This window comes from Lepisosteus oculatus, chromosome 5, assembly GCF_040954835.1.
Source record: "Lepisosteus oculatus isolate fLepOcu1 chromosome 5, fLepOcu1.hap2, whole genome shotgun sequence".
NCBI lineage: Eukaryota > Metazoa > Chordata > Actinopteri > Semionotiformes > Lepisosteidae > Lepisosteus > Lepisosteus oculatus.
In genome coordinates, this window is record NC_090700.1 from 8,224,089 (window position 1) to 8,250,576 (window position 26,488).

General features: G+C 35.4%; 1 protein-coding gene across 2 annotated transcripts in view; it reads left to right on the top strand.

Annotated features, from left to right (window-relative positions):
* The window catches only part of arhgap42a (Rho GTPase activating protein 42a), a 72,833-nt gene that overhangs the window by 32,570 nt on the left and 13,775 nt on the right, over positions 1-26,488 (top strand). For both annotated transcript variants that reach the window (XM_015341746.2, XM_006627785.3), the window contains exons 4-10: positions 8,338-8,409; positions 21,230-21,331; positions 21,654-21,764; positions 23,838-23,942; positions 24,439-24,568; positions 24,967-25,067; positions 26,136-26,245. In XM_015341746.2, coding sequence (XP_015197232.1) covers positions 8,338-8,409; positions 21,230-21,331; positions 21,654-21,764; positions 23,838-23,942; positions 24,439-24,568; positions 24,967-25,067; positions 26,136-26,245 — 731 coding nt within the window. The remainder of the gene's footprint in view (positions 1-8,337; positions 8,410-21,229; positions 21,332-21,653; positions 21,765-23,837; positions 23,943-24,438; positions 24,569-24,966; positions 25,068-26,135; positions 26,246-26,488) is intronic.

Genomic DNA, 26,488 nt, shown 5'->3' on the forward strand with positions numbered 1-26,488 from the left:
TAACTTCAATCTAAGGTTGTGTCGTTGCTATGGTTATCAGTTGATGGTGCAGTGTGAAGTCCAAGGCCATTTACGAGCAGAGAGTTTCTTTGGGCATTTTTAGAAAATAATTGATTTAGAATTGGGCTTTGAATGCAAATCTAAACCCAAGCACAGTTTGAGCCAGAGGCCTTCAATGCCAATCTTAAATGCGCAGGTCAGACTTCATATTTGATTTGGTCAGTGAGGCACCAACCAGTGCAACCCATTAACTACTGCAAGACATGGACACACCCATTCTGAAACTATAACAGCAAGGTTGACAAATGGTTTAAAATGAAATGACATATTAAAAAAAAATATATTACAATGAAATGATATGTGGATGCATTAATGCAAATCCTTGTAAATATGTTCTTGTGAAAAATAAACATATCTGAATACATATAATTAATGTGGTTTCTTTTGGTGATGATAATTTCTTTAAAGAAATTTTAATCTGTTTGAGCTACTGTATCAAAATGAGTATTTTTTACTAGGATTGTAAACTGATTAAATATACTTGAAAACATTACATGCAATAAATGCTACTGAAAACACATTTGTTGCATTTTAATTCCTCTATGTATATATTTCCATGAGTTTTGCGTAATCCTGTTATCACTTCCGTGTGGATAGATGTGACCACTGTTAGGTTATATTACTTTCATACTGTAATCCCATTTCCTTTTTCAATTAAATTCCCAGAAACAATTCCTGTTCCCTTTTCATCAGTTAATCAAAAGAGGAATGGAAATTGGAACTGGAATATGGAATTGGTTTCAAATGAAAGTGGAAGTGAGAAACAGTAACTAACCCTAGTCCTAGATGTTACATCATTCCAATGTGTACTTTTCACTACCAATTTTACTACTAGGCCTGACCTGTGACATTCAATATCAGCAAGCTGACAAAGGTAAAGAAAGGAAATGATTGTTCCTGGGATTAGAAGAACTGTGTTAATGAGACACTGGGGAAAGATCTCTACAAAGGAGAAGCTGCAGCCTGACTTTTTAACTGGTTGTTTTTTGCTAATTCCAAACAGTTGCTGGTGACATTGTCAAATCCCTTAAGGATGATAAATGCTTCAATTAAAAACATCCCTACATCCCTGAGCTCTTTGTCAAGGTTTTAAAAAAAAAAACTTCAAGTGTCAGAGCTGCTTCTAAAAAGCCACACTTTTACCACCCCTTAGCTTTGTACTTGCCAGAACTGCCTCCTTCTTCTGTTGTGCAGTGAACAAATTTCTCTTCAAAGGACAGTCTCCCTTGTATATTTATAAAGCTTTAGTGAAGCTACCGCATTTTGTGCTTCACACTAAACAAAACCGTTCCCTTATCTGATATGTCAGTGGACGATGGGTACTTTTGGTACTAATGTGTTACCCTGCCTTACGGTACCTTTTTAACCTCACATTAGTTTTTACACAGACTTTTGAAAAGGCGTCAGACTCTTCCACTTCCACTCTCTTACACATTGATATCTCTCTTTCTGAGCACCCTTCTGCACATTTTTCTCACATCCCTCCCACCACCTTATCTTCACTCTTGAAACAGCTCCCTGGCTCATTCTTTGCAAAGTGTGTTTGAGGTGAGGTGTATAACTTTGGTCAGGTTGCTGTTTCCTCAGCCAGGTGAATTTTGCAAAATACACTTTAAATACACTATAAATACACATCAATTTGAGTTTGACCAAACTACTGAAATATAATTTGAAGTATATTGCAAAAAACATTGCAGAACCAGTAGTTAGGGAACTTATTTCCATGTCTAGTAAAGATGGTTCAATGACCACAGACTGTTGAGGGAAAGGATTTAATTTGGTGTTAGCTTGTCGAAATTTGGGTAACACCCCTTTCTCTGTAATATAAATTCCTTAAGCTGGAAAATACCAGAGAGAATTTGATCTTGATGTGGCTGAGAAATTGAATGAGCACTTAAGAAGTGGTTTGTAATCTGACATTATTATTAATAAAATACAGAATTGTGGCACATTAAATAACTGCAGCCCTTCTTCTGTTAACCACTAAGCATGGACTGACACTGAAGTTGAGAAAATAGGGAGATTGGGGACAAATGTATTGTTTAACATCACATTTCTGACACATCTACCAATTACTGGCATTGAATTAGCAGGTTTTTATACAACAATAATAATATCCATATAGTTAAATAGTGCTTTTCTGGACATTCCACTCGGAATGCTTTAGAGGTAATGGGGATCCCCTCCACCACCACCAATGTGCAGCCCCACTTGGATGATGTAACGGCTGCCAAAGTACACCAGTATGCTCACCACACACCAGCTGTCAGTGGGAAGGAGAACAGAGAGAAGCCAGTTCAATTTGGCCATGACTGGGGGATGACACCCCTGCTCTTTCTTAATGACCATGGAGAGTCAGGACCTCGTTTTACATTTCATCTGAAGGGATGGCACCTTTTTGACAATATACTGTAGTATCTCTATCTCTATACTGGGGCATTAGGATTCATACAGACTGCAGGGTGAGCACTCCCAACTGGTCACTCAAACACCTCCAGCAGCAACCTTAGCTTTCCTGGAAGGTCTCCCATCCAGGTACTGGCCAGGTTCACACCTGCTGAGCTTCAGTGGGTTGCCAGCTGTGGAGTTGCAGGGTGATATTGCAGGGCTGTCTAATTTTATTGTATTGAATGATACTAAAAACTACTGAACCACTAAAAAATGACCTTCAGAATCTTTGAAATGTTATTCATACATGATCTGCCCTTAAATGTAAAGTGTCTCGATGAAAAATGAGACTGCTTTCAGACCGTTGACATTTATTAGGGGGGAAAATGAAATCCTGCAAATCAAAAATATATCTGAAAAACAAAATTAAATATATAGAGAAAAACAAGACATTCCTTCTCCTCAACAAACACCTGTAACCATTGCTATTGCTGCAGCTGAATTAAATACTATAAACCCTGCGAGATCACAGACCTCACATGTAGAGCTGTTTAGGCGTGTATAATTCCATTGTGTGAAGGTTGGTTGACATCTGTGGACTTGGCCTTTTAAGTTTATAGCCTGGACTGAATTTGGCAAGAAAAGCAACAAGCTCAGTTAAGGCATGTGGAACTTATTTTTGGTAATTCTTATATGTGACTCGAAGCCAGCACTTAAGTTCCTGGGAAAGTATATAAAAGGAACTTGTGTATATAATAATATGTTTTTCTAATCTGCGTGGCTAGCTTTTGAATGCTGCTAATTATAGCATTATTATTTTATAGTAAATGAGAGCATTTCCTCCGAAAGAATGTTATTTTATGTACTGTTGCCAAAACTACTGGTAAAAACATATGGTAAACTATATGTAGGGTGTCTTTTGCGGGATTTGAGCTTTTTATTTTTTATTTATTTCCTTATTAAGTTGGATAAGGAAAATAAATTAACCCCCTTTCTTCATACTGTGCCATTTTCTTTGTCAGTGTCAGTGCTTCTTCAAGAATATTTCACAGTGTCATATAGAATTTTTGAACAGTTTGTAAAACTCTCCATACCTTAATCTGTCTACCTTAGATTCATATAAGGTTACTTACTGTACATAAATTCATTAACAATATGTAACATATATTTGAACTATGTTCATGAGCACAAATCTTTAAAGGATTTTGTTAATAGAAACAAATGTCAGGTAATACTTTTGTAAATTAAAATACTAAGTACTGATATTAGTATAAAACACTTTTGTATGTTTTTATTTCACTTTCATATTGTTTTGAATTTCATTCTGCTACTTGATGAGCATCTTTTTAATTTGTACTGATTTTCTGGCTAAAAAACAAATTCAGTAGAATCACAGATTTCAGGATGTTTTAGTCATGAATGACTTGGGTCATTTTGGACTTCCATTTTTGCCAGAGTCGTTAGCTCTAATAATGATGGTCTGATAACTAGGTGTATTCTGAAATTCTATTTTTGATTATATCAACAAAATAACGGTAATAATCCTGAAGAAAGAACTTCACCGCAGAATTACAAATGTATCTCTTCTTGAAGTTAGTGTTTTAGAAAACTGCAGCAGAAACTTTTAAATTTTAATCATTTCAGTTACCTAGATAATTGTATGCACCTGAATTTTAGCAACTATGTAAATAAATATTCATGAGCTATTCAAGAAAATGGTTTAAACATTCTTGACTGAGTCAGCAGATCAGTCTGATCAGGTTACTTTTTTTGTCTGCATGAACAGCTCCTTGCCATTTTTGGATAATTTTTTTAGAACTTTGGATTTTCTGTTTTATTGTCATGCCATTTTATGAATTATGAACAAAGGAGGTGAATTATGTATATCAAAACATCATGGGGAATTTGTGAGCAGGCTCAATGCTTTTCACTGTATTTAACAGACAAATGAAGAGGAATTTGTAATACTTCACCAGTACATTCTTAGAGAAAGGTACTGTATGACAAACTCCATTCTGTGTTAGGTTTCATTTTGTGTCGAATAGATTTCACAAAAAATGGAAAATATTTTACAGAGGCTAAATATTTTTGTTTCTCATAAACGTCCATTGTTCTGAATTTTGAAGTGTTTGCCAGTAATTGTTGTGTTTTGGGTTTATTTGCACCAAACAGTGAGGTAATACAACCATGGGGTTTTGATTTATCCCTATTTATTTAAAAATGGTTGATTGGTCATCAAACCCAAAAGTGAGTTTTCAGTTAATCTTAGGCTTTAGTTAACTGGTTACAGATGCCTGAGATTGTACGAAAAATAACTTGGCTGTTATTCAGTGTGAATATATGATTCCACTTTTAAATTTAGAACCACAACTAAACTTTAATTCAATCCAATCTTTATTTACTCTTTTATAGGAGTAATTTTAGTATAGTATATACTAAATAGTATCTATTAAATATATATTATCAATAAATAGTATATACCAAAATTTAGTATAATAGTTTAGTATATGTCACACAGAATAAATGATTTATTCCCTTTTAGGACTTTATTATAAGCCCCTCAATTACAGTGCCTCATTAACTATTGCTTCTTGTTACTATGAAATTGTTCACAGTGGGTCACTAGCAATATTTTGGTGTGATATTCTGGTTGTACATATTAGTACAAGGTTCCACGGAAGTGTTTATACAGTACATTCATTATTGAGGTTTTTTTTTTTGCTTATTTTATTACTCTTGTATTTAGACATGAAAGATACGCCTGACATTGTTAACATTGTTTACTAATTAATTTAACATTAATTTACTAAAATGTATTGATTTTTATAAAAGAAAATGCATAGTTCACTTTGCTAGTGATTTCTGAGTTTTGTTGAAAGGACACTTCTCATATACCTTACAACTTGTAATTCATTTCAATAGTTTGCATGATGGATGGGTATAACTACACTGTCACTATCGTATAGCTTATTCGCCTAACTTGGCTGCTCTGTAATTTTGAGTCAGCTGTCGAATGACTGTAATTTCACTTCCTTAAACATTGGCATATTTATGTGGCCAAGAAATAATAAACCTGTTCTTAACAAAAGAAATGTGTGTGTTGTACTGTAAGTTTGCATTTCGGCAGCTTTCTATCTGAATATAAGTTGACAAGTTTCTGTATTCTTGGCAGTCACTCTAAAAATAACTACGTTGCATTTGTGCTCACAACATTGCATATAACCTCATACTGGGTAAGCTTACAGAAGCACAACTGAAAACCATTACATTTCTTCCCCTACAGGGTAAAAAAAGTAAGGGATGTTGTAAAGTACTGTTTGTGCAATTCATTGGACAGAGTCTGCATAATGTATTTTTTGAAAGCTTACTTGGAGTCATTTGGAAGTTGAAAGTTATTTAGGTAATGGTCTCCCGAAAACAGATTTAAATTCCAAAAGCTATTTAGACCAGTGGTCTCCACCAGGAGTCTGGGGACCCCAGAGGGTCTTTAGAGTCTACCTAGGGGGTCCCCTGAAACAATGCAAAACCTTTTACCACAAAACTCAGCAATGTGTAAAACACTCTCACATAGTGGATCTGTTATGGACAGAGCTTCTTTGAATATCCTGTTTCTAAGAGTAATATATTTTAACTTAATTTTACCTTGTTCTCAAACTGGAAGTTATTACTGAGAATGACCTCTTATAAAGAGGTCCACAAGAGATAAAAGTTTGAGAGACCCTCAATTTAGGCCCTAAAGAGAGAGACAGATTTGCAGTACTGGCTTGTTCCTTGAACTAGATGAAGTTGTTGTTGTTGCCTCTGGTTATTTTAATAAAATATAAAAGGCTTGTACCATTTTCCTACATGAACACTTACAGTAAAATACAGGTAAATACTTATAATGTTATACTAGAAAAACTGGTGTTGGTTTCACTGAGATTTAGAAAATCTTAAGTAAAACAGACCAGTGAAGAAGCTATCATGTAGTTAACTGTATGATTGTTGTAAAATCATACCTTTTTATCTTATGCTGTACTGTACAGTAATGATGTCTTTATGATCTTAAGAATAGCAATTGAAAAAAATATTTGTTTTACGGAAACATTTTTTTTCATCACAAACCTCAACTCCTGTTCTCAAGCCTGGATTTGAGCTTCTCAGTTCTTAACTGTGTAATTGAATTACATGTGATTCATTTGGATGTGTAATTCAAAGTACAAAGAGGGACATTCAATTTTAGGACAGTATACAGTATGTAAGCAGAATTGGACATAGATGATGCTATGCAAAGGTTTCTGCTAGAAAAGCAGTTTTAAACTGTTTTCATCAATGTATTTGCAACAGTCTATTCAAGTCTGACTTAGTTTAAGCCAATTTAAATCTGGTCACCATGTCATTTCTGGGAAAAAAAAGCTTTATAAAAACAAGAGTTTTGGTTTACCATTGTTTAAAAATCTGATGGCCGGGCAGATCAACTATAATCACATTCTCTGGATAGGAGCCTGAAAAGTGAAATGTAATCCTGGCAGACGTTTAGATATCCAATGGAAAAGGTATTTTGTAACTATGAAAACATCCACTGGCTGTGATTTATGGGTCTGGGTAATCCACATTTATAATAACAAGCACTTGAGAAAGCAGAGAGGGTGGTGGCAAGGAAAATGATACTGCATAAGACCAATGCACCTCTAAAATTAGAACTGTTATTATTGCTGTATTATAGAGCTCGGGTCCCAGTTTATCACCTGCACTCCCGATACAGAATCACTCACTAAATCAGCCAAAGTGCTCTGTCACTTGAGACAGCTCTGTGCAACTGCATAACAAATGTGTTGTCTGCACTTGATCTCTGAGGAGGCATCAGAGAGTCTATCTAAAAACCACCACAGGCAGATTAATAAACCATTTGAATTTTTACGTGGCGCGGCAGTTTGTCCACAGTAATTGATGCAATATTTCACCTTCTATCTTCATCAGCACCGAGCAAGTCTGTGAAAATCCTCCATGACCCTTTTTGAGCGCTCTGCGTTTACTCAATGTTTTTCTCTAGAAACATCTACTGAGATATGGTTCCATCTATCTAAATTTAAACATGCTCTGTGAATGTATGAAGCTCTTCCTTCTACTGCTATAAATGTTATTTCCTGTGGGTAAGGCAAGATTGATATTTACCCTGTAAAAAGTGGGCCATTTACTCCTATCATTTATTGCATCCTGGGATACAACCTTTTTGCTGATTTCCCAATATACCGATTAGAGCACCTGTTTTTTTATTGGAATGCAGTTTGTATAGGAAAATAAATTGGGAGTAGATATCCTATAGAGGATACATTCCAAGTGCCTGCAGATCAAACCTATGCATATATACATTTTTTTAAACTTTCACCACATCCCAACAAGTTGTAACATTAGCAGTGAGTGAGTATAATGTACCCACACCAAGAGTTTCGTGACTTAGAAATAAGGGAACTCACCGTGCTAATGAAATTGTTTTGTTACCTCATTTCTGCTTGATACTATGATGTGGTTGTTTTCTATTTTGTACACCTATAGGCAGGACTAGAATATAAAAAATATATAAGGGACAAATAGAAATTAGTTCCCAAAAAAATTAAAAAGAAATTTCAGCTATAAAACCTACTTCAGGTGTGTGATTTAGGTTTAGAAACTGTGGTTTCACCATAACTAAGAGGATGAGTTTTTATTCTTTGATTTTAGTTTTTAGTGGAGATTTATCTCTGGTTGATACTTTATAGTCTCCGATTATGAAAGTTCACTGCACAAAAAAGTAACATGTTAAACTTTCAATCAATAACCCTGTATTTAGGAACTAAATAAAATTAAGATTCTGATGATTTTTTTGTCCCATTAGTAGATGAACATTGACAAATGTTACTCCGATTTCAGGTCCAGAATGCAGACGATGTTCTGATCACTCCACTGGAGAAGTTCCGTAAGGAGCAAATTGGGGCAGCAAAAGTAAGTTACCACTGTTTCTTGTTAAAAATGTTAAAAGGACTAGCTGCATTCTGTATATGTGTATACAATTTATAGGAAGAATATTTTATAAGATACTGTATGTGTTAATCACATGTAATTGTTGCATGTAAGTACATGATTTTTAATTAATAAATTGTACTGAGTACATGTTAACCACACTGCTAGCAATATTTTTTTCTGCTGTTGTCTAATTTTGCTAGTTTCTACAGTAGGTGAAAATTATCAATTCATTGGTAATAATTGGCACCTCTGAAAATTGTGTGATTTTCCAAGGATACAAGGAAACACTGCTTTACTGTTAAAACTCTGTTGCTGTTGATCTGGTCGCCTCACCCTGTCTTTTTATGAGCTGTAATTTCTGTCAGGCTCTGTTAAGATAATGTCTGTCATGACTGACAGAGTATAACATATTTCATTCTTGAAGCTGTCTTGCTTTCTTGTTGAATAGCATTGCATGTGATGAAATCTCTCATAGTCAGTCAGAATTTCAAATTTCCTCTTGAGGTTACTTACATATACAGGACACACTCAATTAAATCATATAAAAAATATTGCTAGAATATTGTATATATACTGTGCTTTTTAAAATTTGTTCAGGTATTTAAAATAGACAACTGCAACCAAACAGATTTCAATAATCTGTCATGACTACTTTTATCAAGACAAAGTTCTAAACATAATAATATCTGTGATATGTTTTAATTGAATGTGCACAGTATACAATATGTCGAATATGAACTATGTGTCATTCTAAATTCTAGAACTTTCGCACATGAACTTTCCTCTTTGAAGGATGAATTTAATGCAGCTGGGATTTTTTTTATAACAAATATTAGATTGGCTGCTTTAACCAAGTTTTCATCTGTTTTTTTTAACTCTGTAGTTGTATTCCCATAAATATACTTTAAATGGTCACACATCCTACAGTGTTAAGTGGGATTATCTGTTATTGTTTTTCTGCTTTTTTTCCCATGGGAGAAAAAAAGCTTCTGCAAAGTCTTTGCTAGACAGATTAAGACTAACTGTTTTGGGGAAGTTCCTTATATTCATCACTGACAAGACTGATAACATGATACTTCACCAATGGACAGGGATTTTACAATATTAATTTGATGCCCCTTTAACATTCCCCAGCATCTAAGAAAAATCTTTTAAAATATCTTTCCTGGAAAGGTAATCTTGGCTGGAAATGCTAAAAGGAACAAAAAGCATCAATCAGATCTAATGGATTTTACCAAATATTTTAAATAGGCATATGAAACAAAATAACAGAAAATACACGTTAAATTTATATAATGAAATATGACATACTGACAAATGAAAACATTACAAAACTAGTATCAGATATTACTTCCCAGTGGACTAATAAAACACAGGTCGTGCTGACTAACAGTCCTGATCAGCCTCTGACAGACTACTGTGGGATGTTCCGTCGCACTTCCTGCTCGGCTGCAGCCAGCAGGAGCTTGTTGTCCAGAGCTGTTTGTCTCTTGCCGATGATGTTGGTCCCACAGGTGTTCAACTGGACTCAGGTCATGATAAAAAAATTGGTCATACCAAGACATTGTTTTCGACTTGCTTTATTGTAATCCTAACACTTCATTGTCTTGCACTGTCTGGCTCTCAAATCAACATGCTGGACTGGCCTGCGGGAAGGGAACAATTGTCACCTCCTGTATGTTGCTGATATGAGAGTCAGTAGTAGACTACCAAGCTACAGTATATCATCAAAGCTGGTACTCTGGCATTTATCAAGAAATGTCTCTTTGAGATACTTGGATAAAATACGGACCAAATGGCTCTCTCATTCGTAGCTGTTCTTTCTTCAAGTTCTTAAGGGCAGTAAGGTTGCCTCACATCTGCACCAAAGGCATTTTTGTATTAAACAAGACCCCTCTATATATCATTTCACATTTACAGTGTCCCACTGGATGGCTTGAACAGCTCCACAGTCAGAGACACACCCACCATTTATTCCTCAACAGCCTCTAAGATTGTTTTCATACACAGCCCACACTACAGATATTCTGCTAATGCGTGATGTGAAGGATTTTTCTATGAAGAGGTGTAGTGACACTAGGGCAAGCACCAGAGGCCGCCTTGAGCACGGGCTCAAAGACTTGAAGTGTATTGAAGTGTGTTAACTTGAAGTTTGTTGTATAACTCAAGTTTCCCTGTGTTTGTTACATTTTAACATTCATTGAATTGAATGCATTGCCACGTTTATCAGGGCTATAAAATTTGTGACAGTCACAGTGGAGTGTTTTATTTTACTGTTCTTTTTTAAAAAACAGTTAAGCCACGACCAGCACCTGGACTTTTACTTATGCCTGTATTAAAGTTGAGTTTACGTGTGAAGGTCTTTCTTGCCATGCTGATTTGTACAGAGATCTTCAAGTTCTTCCTGGAATTTCCTGTGCTATTGGCACTGAAGGATGAAAAGAATTATCCAAATGGAACAGATGGATGTGATAGTCCTGGGCTTGAGTGGTGGACATATGTCTACCAGGATATGGCTTGTCCCTTACACAGCCAGTTTCCTGGTTTCCCTGGACTAGCCTGCAGATTGTTGAAGCAGAACTCATTCTCCACAGATTTAATTCTACCACTCCAATCAACAAACCAATATGTTCCCTATTTAAAATGGAAATAGCTTGTGCCCAGTCACTTATTGATATAAGCTTTATCATTTTGAATCGGTTTATTTAAATCCTGTTGCTGTAATAAATAGAGATCCTATATGCAGCGGAACCTGGCAGTTCCAGGGTCTGAGTTAAATGGGATTTTGAAGTGTATTATAATAAATCTCTACTGAACTATCCCAAGCTATCTAAGGAAACATATGTTGACGAAGTGACAATTTTTATTTATAACTGTATATAAGATCTGAGTTCACCAAAATAACATTAGTTCTGGTTTTTCTTTTCTCCCAGAGTATAAAATGTGATTTTGCTTTCTATTTCATTTAAGTAAAGTAATTATAGTAGTTATAACTAGATAGCAATTTACTGTAGATCAGAATTTCAAGTAAAGTTTTTTTATCATTTTCTATTAACATTCCTTTGTTATGTTACTATGTTTTCAGATACTCGCTAGTGAACATTTTTTTATTAGTTAATAATGTGACATTTAAAAATGACAACATGTATACACAACATTCATATAAATACTGTATATGACATTTCTGAATCAATCGTCTCTGGTACATCTGTTTTATTAATTAACTAAAAGAAGTTGAAATATTTGGGTTTTACTGTGGTTGTTAAGATCTGTAATAAATCTTATCAGTTGTCATCTTGGAATCCATACTTTTACAAATATAAGAAGTATAGCCAAGTAAGGCAAACCTTGGGACCATTGCAAATGTCTTTCTTCAACCTGTGCAAACAATACATTTCCAGGAATGCAAGCTTAGATACCCATCACTGTGCTGATAGCTGAGCAGGAAAATTGTTTGAAATTCTCCGTAGCCTTACATTCAGTCTTTGCAGTTACTATAGGAGTTCTTGAGTATTCCTTTTGCAGTTTGGAGTTGGAATAAATAATAAAAGAGAAAAACTTTTCAGTTCTTCAGAGAAGCTTCACTTAAAAAGAAGTAAATATCGTCTTTGTATGGTGACTGTTCTAATGGGATTGGTACTGTACATTATCAGCCATAAGTCGAAATTTAATTTCAATATCCATGCAATTGTCAGCTGATATAACACAATATTTGCTTAAACAAAATCGTTAACCATTCTTTAAAAGGATGTTGTACATATTATAATGTTCTGACACATGCCCTGGTTCTGCTCCATTGTCAAGACTAAAAAAAACTGAAAAAACTTGAGTGGAACTAGAATTGCAATAGAAAATTGACCAACAATCAAAGCAAACCCTTGTCATCTATAATGCACAGGTATTACATATGTTAAAGTTTCCCTTAACCTATGAAGTCTTCTACTTTTCGTTGACCAATTCTTTTAATTTTAATCAAAACAAAAGATTCGGTCATGGTAAAATATCAGCCGTCTGCAGTCAACTGTTTGGAGGAGTGAGATTATTCACATCTGGCCTGTTTCGTCTTCAGGCTCCTTTCACACAGTATTCCCCACAGACAGAGATCCAGAAACTAGCAGTGATTCAGTGCAGGGTTCTCCAAAACGGATGTACATTTTAATTCATGTTTGCCAAATTACTAATTTTTCTCTGATTTATGTTTTAGTTACAGAAAGAAATGTCTGCCCTCAGTTCATATTACTTGAATGCTACAGAGTTTCCTTACTATTTCTAACATTCTTACTGACAATGGTGTCTGTGTGGCACATATGGGGTTATATTCTCTATATAATCTTCTTTAGCTTCCTAAAGAAAATATTAAAAAATAATGGATTCAATGTAAAGTTTTTTTTTTCAAATGACAGTAATTTGGAAACTAAAGCAAATACATTTTATGAAATTAACTTCTAAGACTGAATCCAAAACACATTCAAGTATGAATAGAACACCCTGAAAAGCAAGGCATATGTATACAGTATCTGGCTACATGAAAACTGTGCCCAGCTCCATAGTACGCTACACAATGGATCTCTGAAGAAGTCTGTTTATAACATGGCTTGTTAAAAGTCTGTGCCTTTGTCACTGCTAGGGTCTTTAATTTCCATGAACCATTTCCTACTAATAGTTCAGCCCCCTCTGGATAAACATTTTTTACCAGACTGAGATAAAAGAGTGAGATCGCAAGGGGTCTGCCCAGCCTTACTCAACGCTGGGAATCCTGATGAATTGCAGAGTCTGACCTCTCCAATTACTGCTCAGAATGTTGGGAAAAGTCAAATGAGCTAACTGGGAAAGGATTTGAGGCATTAAACAACTTTCCTTATTTGGACTTTGTGGCTGCCTGCTCCCCAGCTGTTTCTGATAGTGAGGTCATTCACTGATGTATTGTCTGCCGGGGCCAAAGTGAAACTTTTTCTCTCTCTGCTTCCCTCCTACCTCCATCAGATAAGTCATTAGGAATGCTTAAGCAATATTTGTTTTAAAGTTCATTGACTTTTATTGTAGCCTTCAATGGACTCAGTTGTGAATTAAGCTGAGTAAGTCACCAAAGTCACCAAGCTGCTGATAACTGGGATATGAAAGAAATAGTTAGTTGCTCCCCTTTTTCAAATTAGTCAAAATCATTATTTCTTACTAGTTTTCACAGGATCAACCTAAGTATTTTTGAAGTACATATCTGTGATGATGTTTAAACTTAGTATGTTTTTTTTTTCCTCCATCCTTCTTTTAGGAGAACGCTTTGTATGATGTATTTTTTCTATTGTGTTATTATAGGGGGAGGTGCAGTCCCAGGTAGTTAATGCAAAGTGAATGTAAGATAGCGCCGATAAATCCCGTCTTCTTTCTAATAGGGCTTTCCTGGCAAATCTGACCACAGCATTTCAGGATAGTAAACTGATAGGAAAGCTTAGCTCTGCATCAGAAATGTGAAGCATTCTTTATGTCCTTTAACAACCATAATGGACCATTGCATAAACTGAAAAGAGAAAATCCCAACAGTTATGTTTATATCAGCTAAGGATAAATGTAAAATGTAGAAGGTAGGGATATAGCAGTGGACAAGGATGAATGATTTCTGGTGCGTGTATTTACACACTAGCTGAATTTTCAGTGTGGATATTATTCCTCAGGTTTTGACGTTTGAAATGCAAAAGTAAACTGTGTTTTTCTTAGCTCCCTATTTCCCCTATCCTGCCCTAAGCCCTTTTTTGTTTCTGTTCCTTTTCTTTACTTTGAAAGACTGTATCCCATTCGGAAACAGAGCACAGACTCAAAAACCCTGAAGAACTATATGCTGGTACTTCAGACTATGGAATTCAATTGGCCCCTGGGAGAAAACATAAATAAACATTTCAAAATGTGAGACTTGGCTTGCAACTCTGCTTCACCTAACTTCCTTAGATGTTTTCTTAGGTCAGATGGTTGCTTGTTCCTGCTGGCATTCACTCTACCACAATATAAAGCACCACTCATTCACACACGTCATTGCCCCGAAGGAGTTCCAGAAATAGATCAGCCTTAAGAAAACAGTAATGAGTGTCAATGATTTGACTGGAGCAGCTTTATGAGAATCACCCCTTATTTCCTGGGAATTTGTGGTGGCTTCCTTAAACTTCTGATTCCTCTAAGACATAATGCTGCCCACCTTGTGGTACAAAGCTATGATCACATCCGTGACATAAGCTAGCTAGATCTTCAGCCAGAACCTAAATCACACCAAAAAAGAGAGACTGATTGTATATAAATAACCTGTCGTCATTCAGAACATGAAAACTGCATTATGCAATATATGGTTCAAATGTTTTTTTTCCCTCACTGGTGTATAGATTCAGGCTACAATGAGAATAAACCTGTACATTTGTAAATGTGCAGCATGCTCACATACTTTTGCAGTTTTCTATGTCTAGTGCTACATACTGTAAGCACAAAAAAATATTTTTTCTGACATAATAAGTCTTAAGTCTAATACGAATTATCCCTGTTACCAGTAGCAATGTGAAGTATTCCCTTCCTCTTTTACATTTCTGTACATTCTTTCTGACACTAAGCTGTTAAAAGCTTAAAAAACAAGGTAGATGCATTTCTATTTCCCTCTCAACCCCAATTTTTGTTCGGTAATTCAAAATTGTTATTAACATTGAGATTCTAAATATTTTAAAACCAGCTCTGATGCAGCATGAAGAAAGAATCCAAAATGTTTTTTTTTCTGTGTTCACCTTAGATTTCCCATCAAAGAAACACAACAGTCTTCCGAAAGAACTAATTGAGTTCTGTACTCACAGCAAGTGAGATGTTGGAAAGTGAATGCACATTCTAAACAGTATTACAATGCATAACCACTCAGACTCCTTTCATCATCAGTGGTCTGACCATATTTGTTACGAGACTGCGGAGCTAACAGTAGGAATGAAGAGGCAGCACTTCAAAGATTTAGTGATTGAGAGAGAGACCCTATACAAATATCACTCAACATTTAAGCAACAGATTAAAGTCTTAAATGAGTTAGTGCAATGACTAAAAAATAAATAGCAAAATTCAGCAATGAGGTGATCCTTCTCTAATCAGAAGAAACCAGTCATTTCCAATTAGTGCAATTCTGATAAATATACCTATTAACTAAGAGTGCAATGTTCATTGCTAATCTGCTGTTATTCCCTCTCTCATCATATTTCATTTAGTTGCTGTAGATTTGTATTAACTAACTAGTCATGAGGACATAATCGTCTTAGTATCTTCTTGTTAAATAATTGCTCCCTATTAACATTTAAAAGGTATCATAATTCATAATACTTTAAGTAAAGTGTAGCAGTCTAATAATGCTGCCATCAGACGGTGTGCAGTTTCATTATTGCTTATTTTCTGGGTCTGGATTCACGTCTATAATTAGAACATTAACAGCCCCATTTACAGTTTGTAGGTTTTGCTGCTGCTATGCATATATTGGTATATAATACAATGATAGCCAAATCTGCATACCAGGGCTTTGTTTTCATACTTTTGAGTTCACGGCATTGTTTGCACAGGGAGAGGTGCTAACCCCAGTACCCTCATAAAGCCCACTTCAGGATCTCTGGCCTCTCTAATTTTCCTCTGTAATTCCACTGGCGGAGTAATTTCTAATTTCTCCACCTGATCTGCTATATAGTGGGGCTTCAGGCACATAATAGCTTCCAGGCATTGCACTGGCAATTGCTGCACTTTTCGGTGGAGGAAGTGGATCAACTCCTAAGAGCTTTGGAATATTTTGGTATGAGAACTGCTTCATAAACGGAAGCCTCTCTTTTCATTATGGGTAGTAATAATAATATTTATGGGGGTCTCAAACCTGCATAGCTAGAGTGAAGAGGAGGTCAAAATATAGCCTGAGCAATAGAAGGCATGTGATTTAGTATCTTCATGTAGAAGGAAGGCTGAATCTAGTAAGGCACAGCAAAAGCTATGTCCTTAAGTGCTATTAATAAGTCTGTGTGATCATTAGCTTGATCGAGCCAATTTATCTTGCAGAGGAACACACCACAGGTTTCCTGCTTAATGGCATTGAACAGCCTGTCTCAACAGAGCATCAAAAGACGTCATTGTAGGTTTTCAGGAACCCACTGCAGTAAGCAGCTAGGATCTATCAGGACATGCCAAAGTACAGGCTGCATTCATTAGCCCAATGACAGTGTCTGATAGTGGGACAGCTAACATGTTGGGGCCTGCAGCAGAGAACATCTACAGTTTGTTGTACCTTTCTATATAATACCCAGTTCTGCGCTTTTGAAGAACTAGAGAAATATCTGAAATAGAGACTTATATTTAGAGCTTTAAGGTTGTTTTTCAAATATTATTAATTGCTAGAATTCCAGGACAACCTATGCTAAACTCTTTAATGGCAGTTACAAAAATGTTGGGGTACCATACCAATATTCTACTTCCTTGCCTCCCACAAAGAAATGTTTGCTTTCATGGCTGTATTCAACAAGAATCAGTTAATAATTTATCATATTATTTATGATTGTAGTACTTTTTTTTGTTGTTTGTAAAATAATTGAGAACAGATGTTAAGAATTATCCAATATCTATTAGCAGCTGGACTTAGTAGGAAATTCTTTCTAACAAACAGAAGCTTCGGGAAAAATAAAGTTTTTAATAAAGGTTTGGAACCTCACCAAATTGTTTTTTTCTCTGTGCAAGTATGAACAGCTTGTGTGATGTGAAAGCGTTACAAATAGTAATGTGACTACAGTGGTGTGTTTATTCTGGACATGGTGTTCAGTTCACTTGCTTTGCGATCAGCCCCCCAAAAATTGGCACCCATAGTCCTCCTATATGGGGCAGTTTTGAATTATATAACAGATTATTCATAGGTTATACAAATTTAGAATGTCCCAAAAAGTAATTTAAGCAGATGGATCTTGTTTGACGTATCAGAAGAAAACATTAACAATTTAACAATTCCACTTGCAACTTTGTGGTAATCCCCTTAAATTTTAAAAACATACCTTTTTGTTTTTGGTTTTTCATGCATATTTCTTTTTTCAGATCGGAACGTTCCCAAATTCAATATCAGTAACTGCAAACGAAAATGCTGGTCGCAAAATAGTGGTTGAGCATCAGTCTTGCTTCTTAGTGTACAACTAGTTGTACAAGAATCTCACGAAATTGAGGAACACATTGCATAAGGATATTAGTTGGCATTTCTTCTAGTGTTGATTATAATTAGATGCTTTAAAAGTAACATGGAGGAGTAGCCAAACTGCCTTCAAGGCAATCCTTCAGTGGATCCTACTTTAAAGTCCCGCTTACAGTCACACTGAAATTATAATTAAGGCACAATGGTGATATTTGTTTATCTAATTTTAACTTTGGATGCATTTGGATGTCTACATGCATATTGTTGGCTAATGATAGGGTATGTCTGGCATTGTTACCCATCCATTACTGGCTGTCTGGTGGTGTTTGTTCTCAGTATGGGATTGAGACGAGTTCCTGTTCGGAATTCTAATCCTCTCAGGGCTCCTAACAGACTCTGTCTGCAGACAGATTCCACAGTTACTTCATTAAGGCACGCTGCTCAGCTTCAAAGCTTTCTATAACACAGTTAAACCATTCTACCAGGATCCACCCGTGTGTAGTTGCACAGTTTAAAACATTCCTAATGGGGAATGACCACAATAAAAGCTGGAAGGAAACAAGGCCATATCTCTCAGCAGGATAAAGCAGTAAATGGTTCCTCAAAGGGGGAGATATTTCATTACCTAACAGAGGTTGTTTCCGTTTCTCCTTAATTGCGAGAAAGATTAATAGATTTGTATTTCATTTTTTACGATGGAGATTAATGTTTACCATAAAAACATGATACAGTGAGAACCCAACAAATACCATACATTACGTATCAGCATATCATCAGTTTGGAAGCCTAGGACACTGCATATTGCTCTGCATCTGTCTGTTTGCCTGCCTGTTTGTCTTCTGTGCCTTTTTTTTGCTTTCAGTCAACCTTTATTTCATCCCAGATTGGAAACTGCCAAATTATTAGCTGTTTTTCCACACGGCAGAACTGTGCACAATTGCTACAGGGCTGTATATGAAGTATTTTGGTCACACACCAGGACCTCTGAGATGAGTCTTCCCTTAGCCTCCTCCCAGATGCCCTATGAGAAACAATCATCAGGTTCTGTGGAGTTTTTCCAATCAGAAAACACAAAAGACATTTTTGTTGTGTAAAATATCGACATTAGGATTGTTGATTTTTCACTCTTTAAATATATATTGAATGAAAGTGATAGAGATGCTCCTCTTCTTTTCTTATTGTGACTTGTTTTTTATCATCTGTGGGACAAAGTAAAAAATATAAAGTACCTATACCACTACCTATTCACACTTTAGCATTTTTTCAGGGTTATATCTAACATACAAAACAATGGAGAAAAATAATGTTAGTATGAATGTTGATTTCAGTTTACTAATGACTTACACAGAAGGGTTCTGGGAAAAGGTTTGGAAGAAAAGTCATTTTCCAGCTGGAGTTTATCTGACTACATTTAAACAATAATCGACCTTAATTACAATCAATGTAAATCTGTGGCAGAGCTTTTTTGAAGACTTTTCTGTAATAAACCCTCATATAGAGTTAATTACCAGCATGTGGTAGGCAGGTTAAGTGAGTAACCAATTGTATATTCGGTTCTCAAGCAGAAGTTGCTAATAGTTTAAAGAGTTAGGGTTAATTCTAAGGTCATGGGAAGGGTTTTGTTTATGTCCAAACTGGAATATAAACAACCAGGATCTAATTTCTTCTTCCGCTTCAGGGAAAAAAAAAAACTTTCCTTGTGTGGCTCCAAATATGCAAGTGTTATTGAAGTGAGCTCAGTCAGAATGCAGTGAAACCAGCCATGCATAGTTCTTAAACCCCTATGTGTCTTGCAGCTGGGTATAGGAAAGGTAGTTTCTGATTCAGTAAAGCTTCATTAAAACATTTGTATGAGACTTGTAAGTAGAAATGTTAAATCTGCATCACAATTTTCTAACTGCAGGCATGACAAGTCCAATTCCAGATATTTCCAGTCCTGACAAACCATATTTGGCTCATCAAGCCATAGAGTCACGTGCCATGGAAGTGCTTTAGACAGCAGGTGTGCTGTTTGATAAAGGGAAACTGTAACTGAAGGGAAAGAAAAACATTCCTGCATTTTTGTATGGGTTTCATAGTGCAGAGGGATGATGTGCAATTTGAATATATTTAGAAATGCGGATCAGATGCACAGTGAATTTGATTTAATAAAAATAAAAATGCTTTGCTGATATATTTATTGTGCTGGGTTTTTTTTTGTTCATGCTGGATTGAATAAATTGGACATGGTTATTTTAGTTGTAGAATTGGCAGTGGATTGGGCATGGAGCAAAATTGTGTAAGCTAAAAAAAAGTGCTTGTGTAGGAACTTACTATTAGAAATATATTGGACTATTGGGCCATTCTGTTCTGTAAGGTGAGGGGGCATTCTATATTAGCAACTATTATAACCAAATCTAGATAGCAAAAGTTATTTAATTATTTAAGCCCTCTGTGCAATGCAAAATCTTTTTTCAGTCTTTTAGTTTATGCAGTGCAAATCAACCTACACCATTCAATATATACTGAGTATCAAAAGTAACATCAGTTAGCCAATAACTGCAGTAATTTCACAGTGTTACCAGGAAAACAATAATCTTTTCAGTAGCTGCACTGGCATTTTGCTGAAGATGACAGGTTTCGATTAACATTTGACAGCAACAGGGTTGATCAAGAGGAGATCTACTGTGAGAGTCACAAGTTAGTAGCATTGTATATACACACCACTAGAAGCAATGCAAGCTGAACACCTCTGGTTGTGCAGATCCTGTCTTGCAGGATTCTGTTCACTTGCTACAGAATTCATCCCCTGCCCTCAATCAACTCTCTCACTAATGTGGTGATTCAGTACTTATGCAACAAAGTAATTCAGTTCAATTCTGACTGTCAATTACAGTCAGTTATGAATAATCACTTAGTCGAAATGACAATATTCAAAATAAGTATACTCTTCCATTTTCCTAAAAGACATGCATCCATGAATACATGACAAGTCTCTTTTGATGCTCAGTATATATCTCCTTATGAACAATCACTGTAGTACTTTGCAGTACTTGATATTTTGTAGTAAATTGGATGTTTTTTTCTACTATTTCTAAGGCTTTCTTGTGTGATGATTCTTAAGTCCCCCTTTGTGCACTTATTTCTCAAGTGTATTTGACAGCTCTGAAAACACAAAGGTGGAAAAACAGCAATAGAGTACCATCTAGTGGGTTTAACATTAAACTGCACGAAACATTGATTTTCAGATGCTAGTGTTTGGGGCACATCACAGAATTTAGATACATGGGGCTATAGGCATTAAAATATTTGGAATGTATACGCAGAGTAGGAGTTTAACCCCTATTTCTCTTGCTTGTTTGAATATAAAGTAGAATTTTTAATCTAGATTAAGCTGTTTCTGATTTAATTTCCTTTTTTTTAATTGGAAGGCCCTTTTCCAAGAAATCCCTTCTTTTAAACAGGGATCTCCAAATAAATTAAAAACTCAAACGTTTTTATAAACAATGCTACTATTAACCCTAGAAAATACTAAAACCAGACATGCAGGCCAATAAATAAGAAATGATTTAATTTAATTTATTTTACACAAAAATGCATTTTCATCATAAACTAACATTATTGTATTTTGAAGAGATACAGTGTAATATATAACATATTTTACAGGAAGGAAAAAAGAAATTTGACAAAGAAAGTGAGAAATACTATTCAGTGTTGGAGAAGCACATGAATTTATCATCTAAAAAGAAAGAATCTTTTTTACAAGAGGTAAGCAAATATACAGGTGTGTTTCAAATGCTGTTATAATATGAGATATTATATTGCATTAGGATGCAATGATATCCCAGAAGGAAATTTCCATAATGTGTTTAAATGTGTTGTATTTTGTTTCTGTTTGTGTTTCTTGGTATAAATTATTTATTTACTCTGCCATTGTTTGATATTTTCATGATCGTGAGACATCACAGTGGTGAATACATGTCATAAAGCCTTCAAAGTATATTTTTAAAAGGATGAAGTTTTTTAACACTTAATAATGAGTTTCCATTTTGCATCCAAGAAACTAGTCACAAATTTGTTTGTGTTTCAGGCTGATTCCCAGATTCATAAAGAACGCCAGTTTTTTTACGATGCCTCTCTTGAATACGTCTTCAAAATCCAAGAAGTTCAAGAAAAAAAGAAATTTGAATTTGTAGAACCAGTAAGTTATATGTGGGCAAGCAATCATTCATACATGTATCTTATAAATGTTTGTTTACTTTAAAAAATAAAATATCAGTTTTTGTTATTTAATGTTCAGATCTTTCCCATTATTGTACTTCTTTCCTAAGGTAAGGAAATCAATTGTTTTGTAGGGGTTAAATGGTACTTCTGGTGTAAAAAAATAGTATCGCACCATCTGTTTTGCATTTTTAATTAGCAATTAAAATAATTGTAACTGTGATGTAACAGGAATGAACTTCTTAAAAGATTTAATTTCCAAGTTATTTTTTTATCAAGATATACACTTATGTAGAATATACGCATATACTGTACGTACAGTATATATTTAGAAATATATAGTAATATACAGAATTAACGCTGCTAAATGATGAGACATACTGAAATTATATATTTTTGTAACTGTTGAGAACACTCAAAATTAAAAGACGAAGGGTTCACACACATCTACACAAAAAGGCATCTTCTACATTGCACTTACATGAAATGTAGAATAAATTGTTGCTAGGTTATTTACTAAGGAAGTGAATCACAATTCATGGCTGGGTTGGATTCCGTTTTCTTTCTGTTTCAATGTTTGTAGTTTCTGTAAGTGGTACTTATAATTCTACAAGGAAATTGGATTTTCTTTTTTAATTATAAGCAAATTGTTTACTGCTTTGAAGAATTGATGTGGGAATGTATAAGAACAGATGGAGCTCTTGGAAAATGAAAAGCAAATAAAAAGCTAATTATCTTACTGAAGTACTGTGTGTAAAGAGCTTTATGAACACAGGTTAAGGTCAATTCTTTGAACCCTACACAGAAATGAAAAATTCAGAGGTGCTTCAAAAATCTACAGGATGTCATTATGACTGGATCTGAAAATAAACATCATACAACTGTGGTTGCAATGTTTCTAAATTAATTTAATTTGGCTTTGACAAGAGTTTAAAAAAGTGGAAACACTCATAATTTCTTGACAGTGCTGAAGTGTTTTTTATACGACTCATCATTGAAAAGGTGATAAGGCGAAGGTGCTGATTTTGATGAGTTTGAAAACATCAGCTGGAAAAATGTAAATGTGACATTTACAGATCCTAGGGAAAGAGGGAAAATATGGAGCACATGCTATAAAGGATGAGATACTGGCATTTGGGCTCTAATAGAGCAGCCAGTTTTCTATTGCAGTACAGTGCTATTACTACCTATACCATGGCCTGCAATTTATAATTCCACTTCACAACAGGACTTCTTCTATACTAATAGATGTTAAAAATACAAGAAGTTTGTTTGAGTTTACTCAAATCTTTCAATACTGACTCTCAGTATATAAAAGTATGTTGTGTGAGTTGCCTTTTTCTGACAGTGATTGTGCAGAAATCTGTCCAAGATTAAAATCCTTCAGCGCGTTTTAGAACTAACACTGGTACTGGAAAGAAACACAAAAGCAATTACCCAGCTTCTAGCTCCGCATACCTTGATCTGACACAGAAAAAATGCAGTTTGGGAAATTGTAATGCAGGTTCTCATTATGCCTGCCTTCTTTTACTCTTGTCGATATGTAGAAGAAAGGCAGGCAGTTTCAAGCTTTCTGCACCAGTCTGTGCTGCGCTCTTCTAGAACTGCAGCCCCAGATTCTGGCTGCAAAATCTGATTTTATCTCTGAATCTACCGACTAAAAAAGTCAAGAAAAATTGCCTTTTGTCACTAGTAATCTAATCCAGTTTAAAAAATGCCTCTGGTTTAAAGCTGTAAGTATCCAGAAAATAGAAATGATCAACCCCCAATCATACTGTATATTGCCTGGCTCTTAAAAGATCTCATACTGAAATACAATTAAATCACTGGCTTCTGTGGAACACCTCTAAAATCTTCTATTCTTCAAAGTGTAACGGAAACAGATCACTCTCACTGGGAATGGACCTGTATTGTTAAAAGGAGAATTACTGCGCGGCATGTTTCCACTTTAAAGCAAATAGCTCATCACTGCGCTTCTTGTTTCAGGACAGTTCTATTTACATATTTGACGTGTCTAATTTGTTTGATTTTTCCTGCGCTCATTTCCACACAGCTGCTGGCCTTCCTCCAAGGCCTGTTTACATTCTACCATGAGGGCTACGAGCTGGCACAGGAGTTTGAGCCCTACAAGCAACAGCTGCAGTTCAATTTACAGAATGTAAGTGCTGCTCTCCCATCTCACTGCAGTGTCAAAGGGGTTAATAGGATTGGAAAGAAATAAAAACGGGATGGGATTCAGGGAAGCTGTTTTAGAAGCAAAATTCTGCTCAGATGTTTTGTGTTGATTCATGTGTTACACTGTAAATTTCTAATTATTAAGCATGTGAAACATTTCAAACTTTTAATGTACCTACCGGGTGCTATGTGTAGATCTTTGTACCTGTTCATTTCAGATTTTGTTAAAGGTTCAGCATTTAAATATAGCAAATAGCATGACTGCACATACAGCATGACTGACTTTCCCTTTGCTGATGTAATTTGTGAAGTTTGCAATTTTCAGTTTCATTAATTGAGAAATCAACCATAATTTGGTTGAATCTAGATAAGTGATTTTGACATTTGTTTCATGACTGTGTGTTTATTTTACTTCAAGTATGGCTCTTGTCTTTGTGGTAGGAGTACTTTTGTTTTCTTAGCTTATTTGTCTTTTACAGACAAGGAACAATTTTGAGAGCACCAGGCAGGAAGTGGAGAAATTGATGAAGAGGATAAAATCTGCTGACCAAGACTATAACCCACCAGGCCAGTGGACAATGGAGGGATACCTTTGTGTTCAAGAAAAGCGTACGTGTGTTAGTGATCCTATCATTAAGCATCTCCACTCACAAAATCAAATTTTAAAATCTTGAAGAATACCTAGTATTATTACATACCATTTTGATTATGTGTTTTAACACTACAGAATCTTCTACAGGTGCGGTCTCCATTCTGCTCTTAATGTTTCCATCAAATTGATTTCTTCACCATAGCATGTAGTTTCACTTTTACTTTCAGTTTTATCCACCAAAGCAGTGTTCTGATTATGTGAGATGTTTTATCTACTCTGACAAACATTTGTCCTTTTTCCTTAGTCCTATTTAGGCATTTCTGAGTTTGCAAATAATTTAAAACTGATCTTGCCAAGAACCAGCAGAATTTCTCTTTGCAGCCATTACATGCATTGTTTTTTCTTCTTACTGTAGGACCCCTGGGATTCACGTGGATCAGACATTACTGTACATATGAGAAAGGGAGCAAAACCTTCACGATGAGCAACACCGATATCAAATCGGGTGGGAAAATGGTGTGTGTTTCAAAGGGCAAAAGCCACAAATGTTCTAAAATTACTTGAAAGAAAAAGAAGAATACTTCTTGCCTTGTTAGCATACATTTAGCAGCTTTATTTTTTTAGTTTGATCATAATTTCAAGAACTAAGGTTAAGCCACTACCACACCCAGCAAAGTATGAAAGCAGATGATGAAATTCCCTTCCATTGCAGACATACTGTATCAGTGCCAATGTCTTCCACCCCTTCACTACCCTTACCGCAGCTCCTTGGCTCTGTCCATCTAGTGCTGACATTCTGCCATCCTTTATCCTGATAGCCGGGATATTGTTCCTTCAGTCAAGCCGGATAATGCCAAACCAGGATCTCAGCTGTTCATACACTGAATTGCTTAATCATAGGGTCAGAAAGCCTTTAAATTGAAAACAAAAAGGAACTGACAAACAATTCATTCATTTCTGAAAATTCAGAGTACAAAAAATGTCATTTATGGATTTGATTTCTGTACTGTTTCAGGGAGTCTTGCCAGACTTTCTGACTGCACCAGTGACTGCAAACGCAGTTCTCCAGGTCTGTGGCCTCAGAGTAGCCACACATTTAAATTGTTAAAAAAGACACTTGTATGGTACAACACAGCTCCAATATCTAATGCTATAATATCTTATCTATATTGTAAATATTATATGCAGTATTTAGACTTTTAAGATGGTTTGTTGGCACATCCCCCAAATCCTCATAGATTCCCCTCATTGTTTGGAACACAGATTAACATATTTAGCTGAAACTAACCCAAAAGAATATCTCTGTGTTAACCTCTTGAAAGTAACTTCATCAATGTTGCATTTCAGACATGTCTCTAATTTAGTCATTAAGCAGCATTTTTTTCATTATTTGTTTCTGTCATATCCAACAGTAAGTGCATATAAATAGTTGTTAACGACACTGCTGCTCATGCATCACAGATCTGACTGGAGAGCATCCCTTGCCATTTGTATTGAGATCTTCATTTGTCTTTTTAGGATGAAATGGCATTGCCTTATACAATGCTTGATGGCTAACATATTTTTTTTTGTTTGTTTCAAAAGAATGGCCTGGTCGCAAGTCCCCCTGAAATGTTCAAATTGAAGTCCTGCATCAGGAGGAAGACAGATTCCATTGACAAGCGTTTCTGTTTTGACATAGAAGTAGTAGAGAGGTTTGTACTCATCGCATTTATTTATTTGTTTACTCTGAGAAGAGGACCAGTTTCACGTTTTCCATTTCTACCTCCAGGATTTTCAAGTCTTCATTCACTGCTTTGTGGCACCTTTTGTTTCACTTTGTATTACTAACTTAAGCCATTAAAATCTGGCATTGTGAGCAAATACTTTGCACAAGCATCCAACTGTAGAGTCAAAGTGTAATATTGCTGCTTCTATTCATTTTATATCATACAACT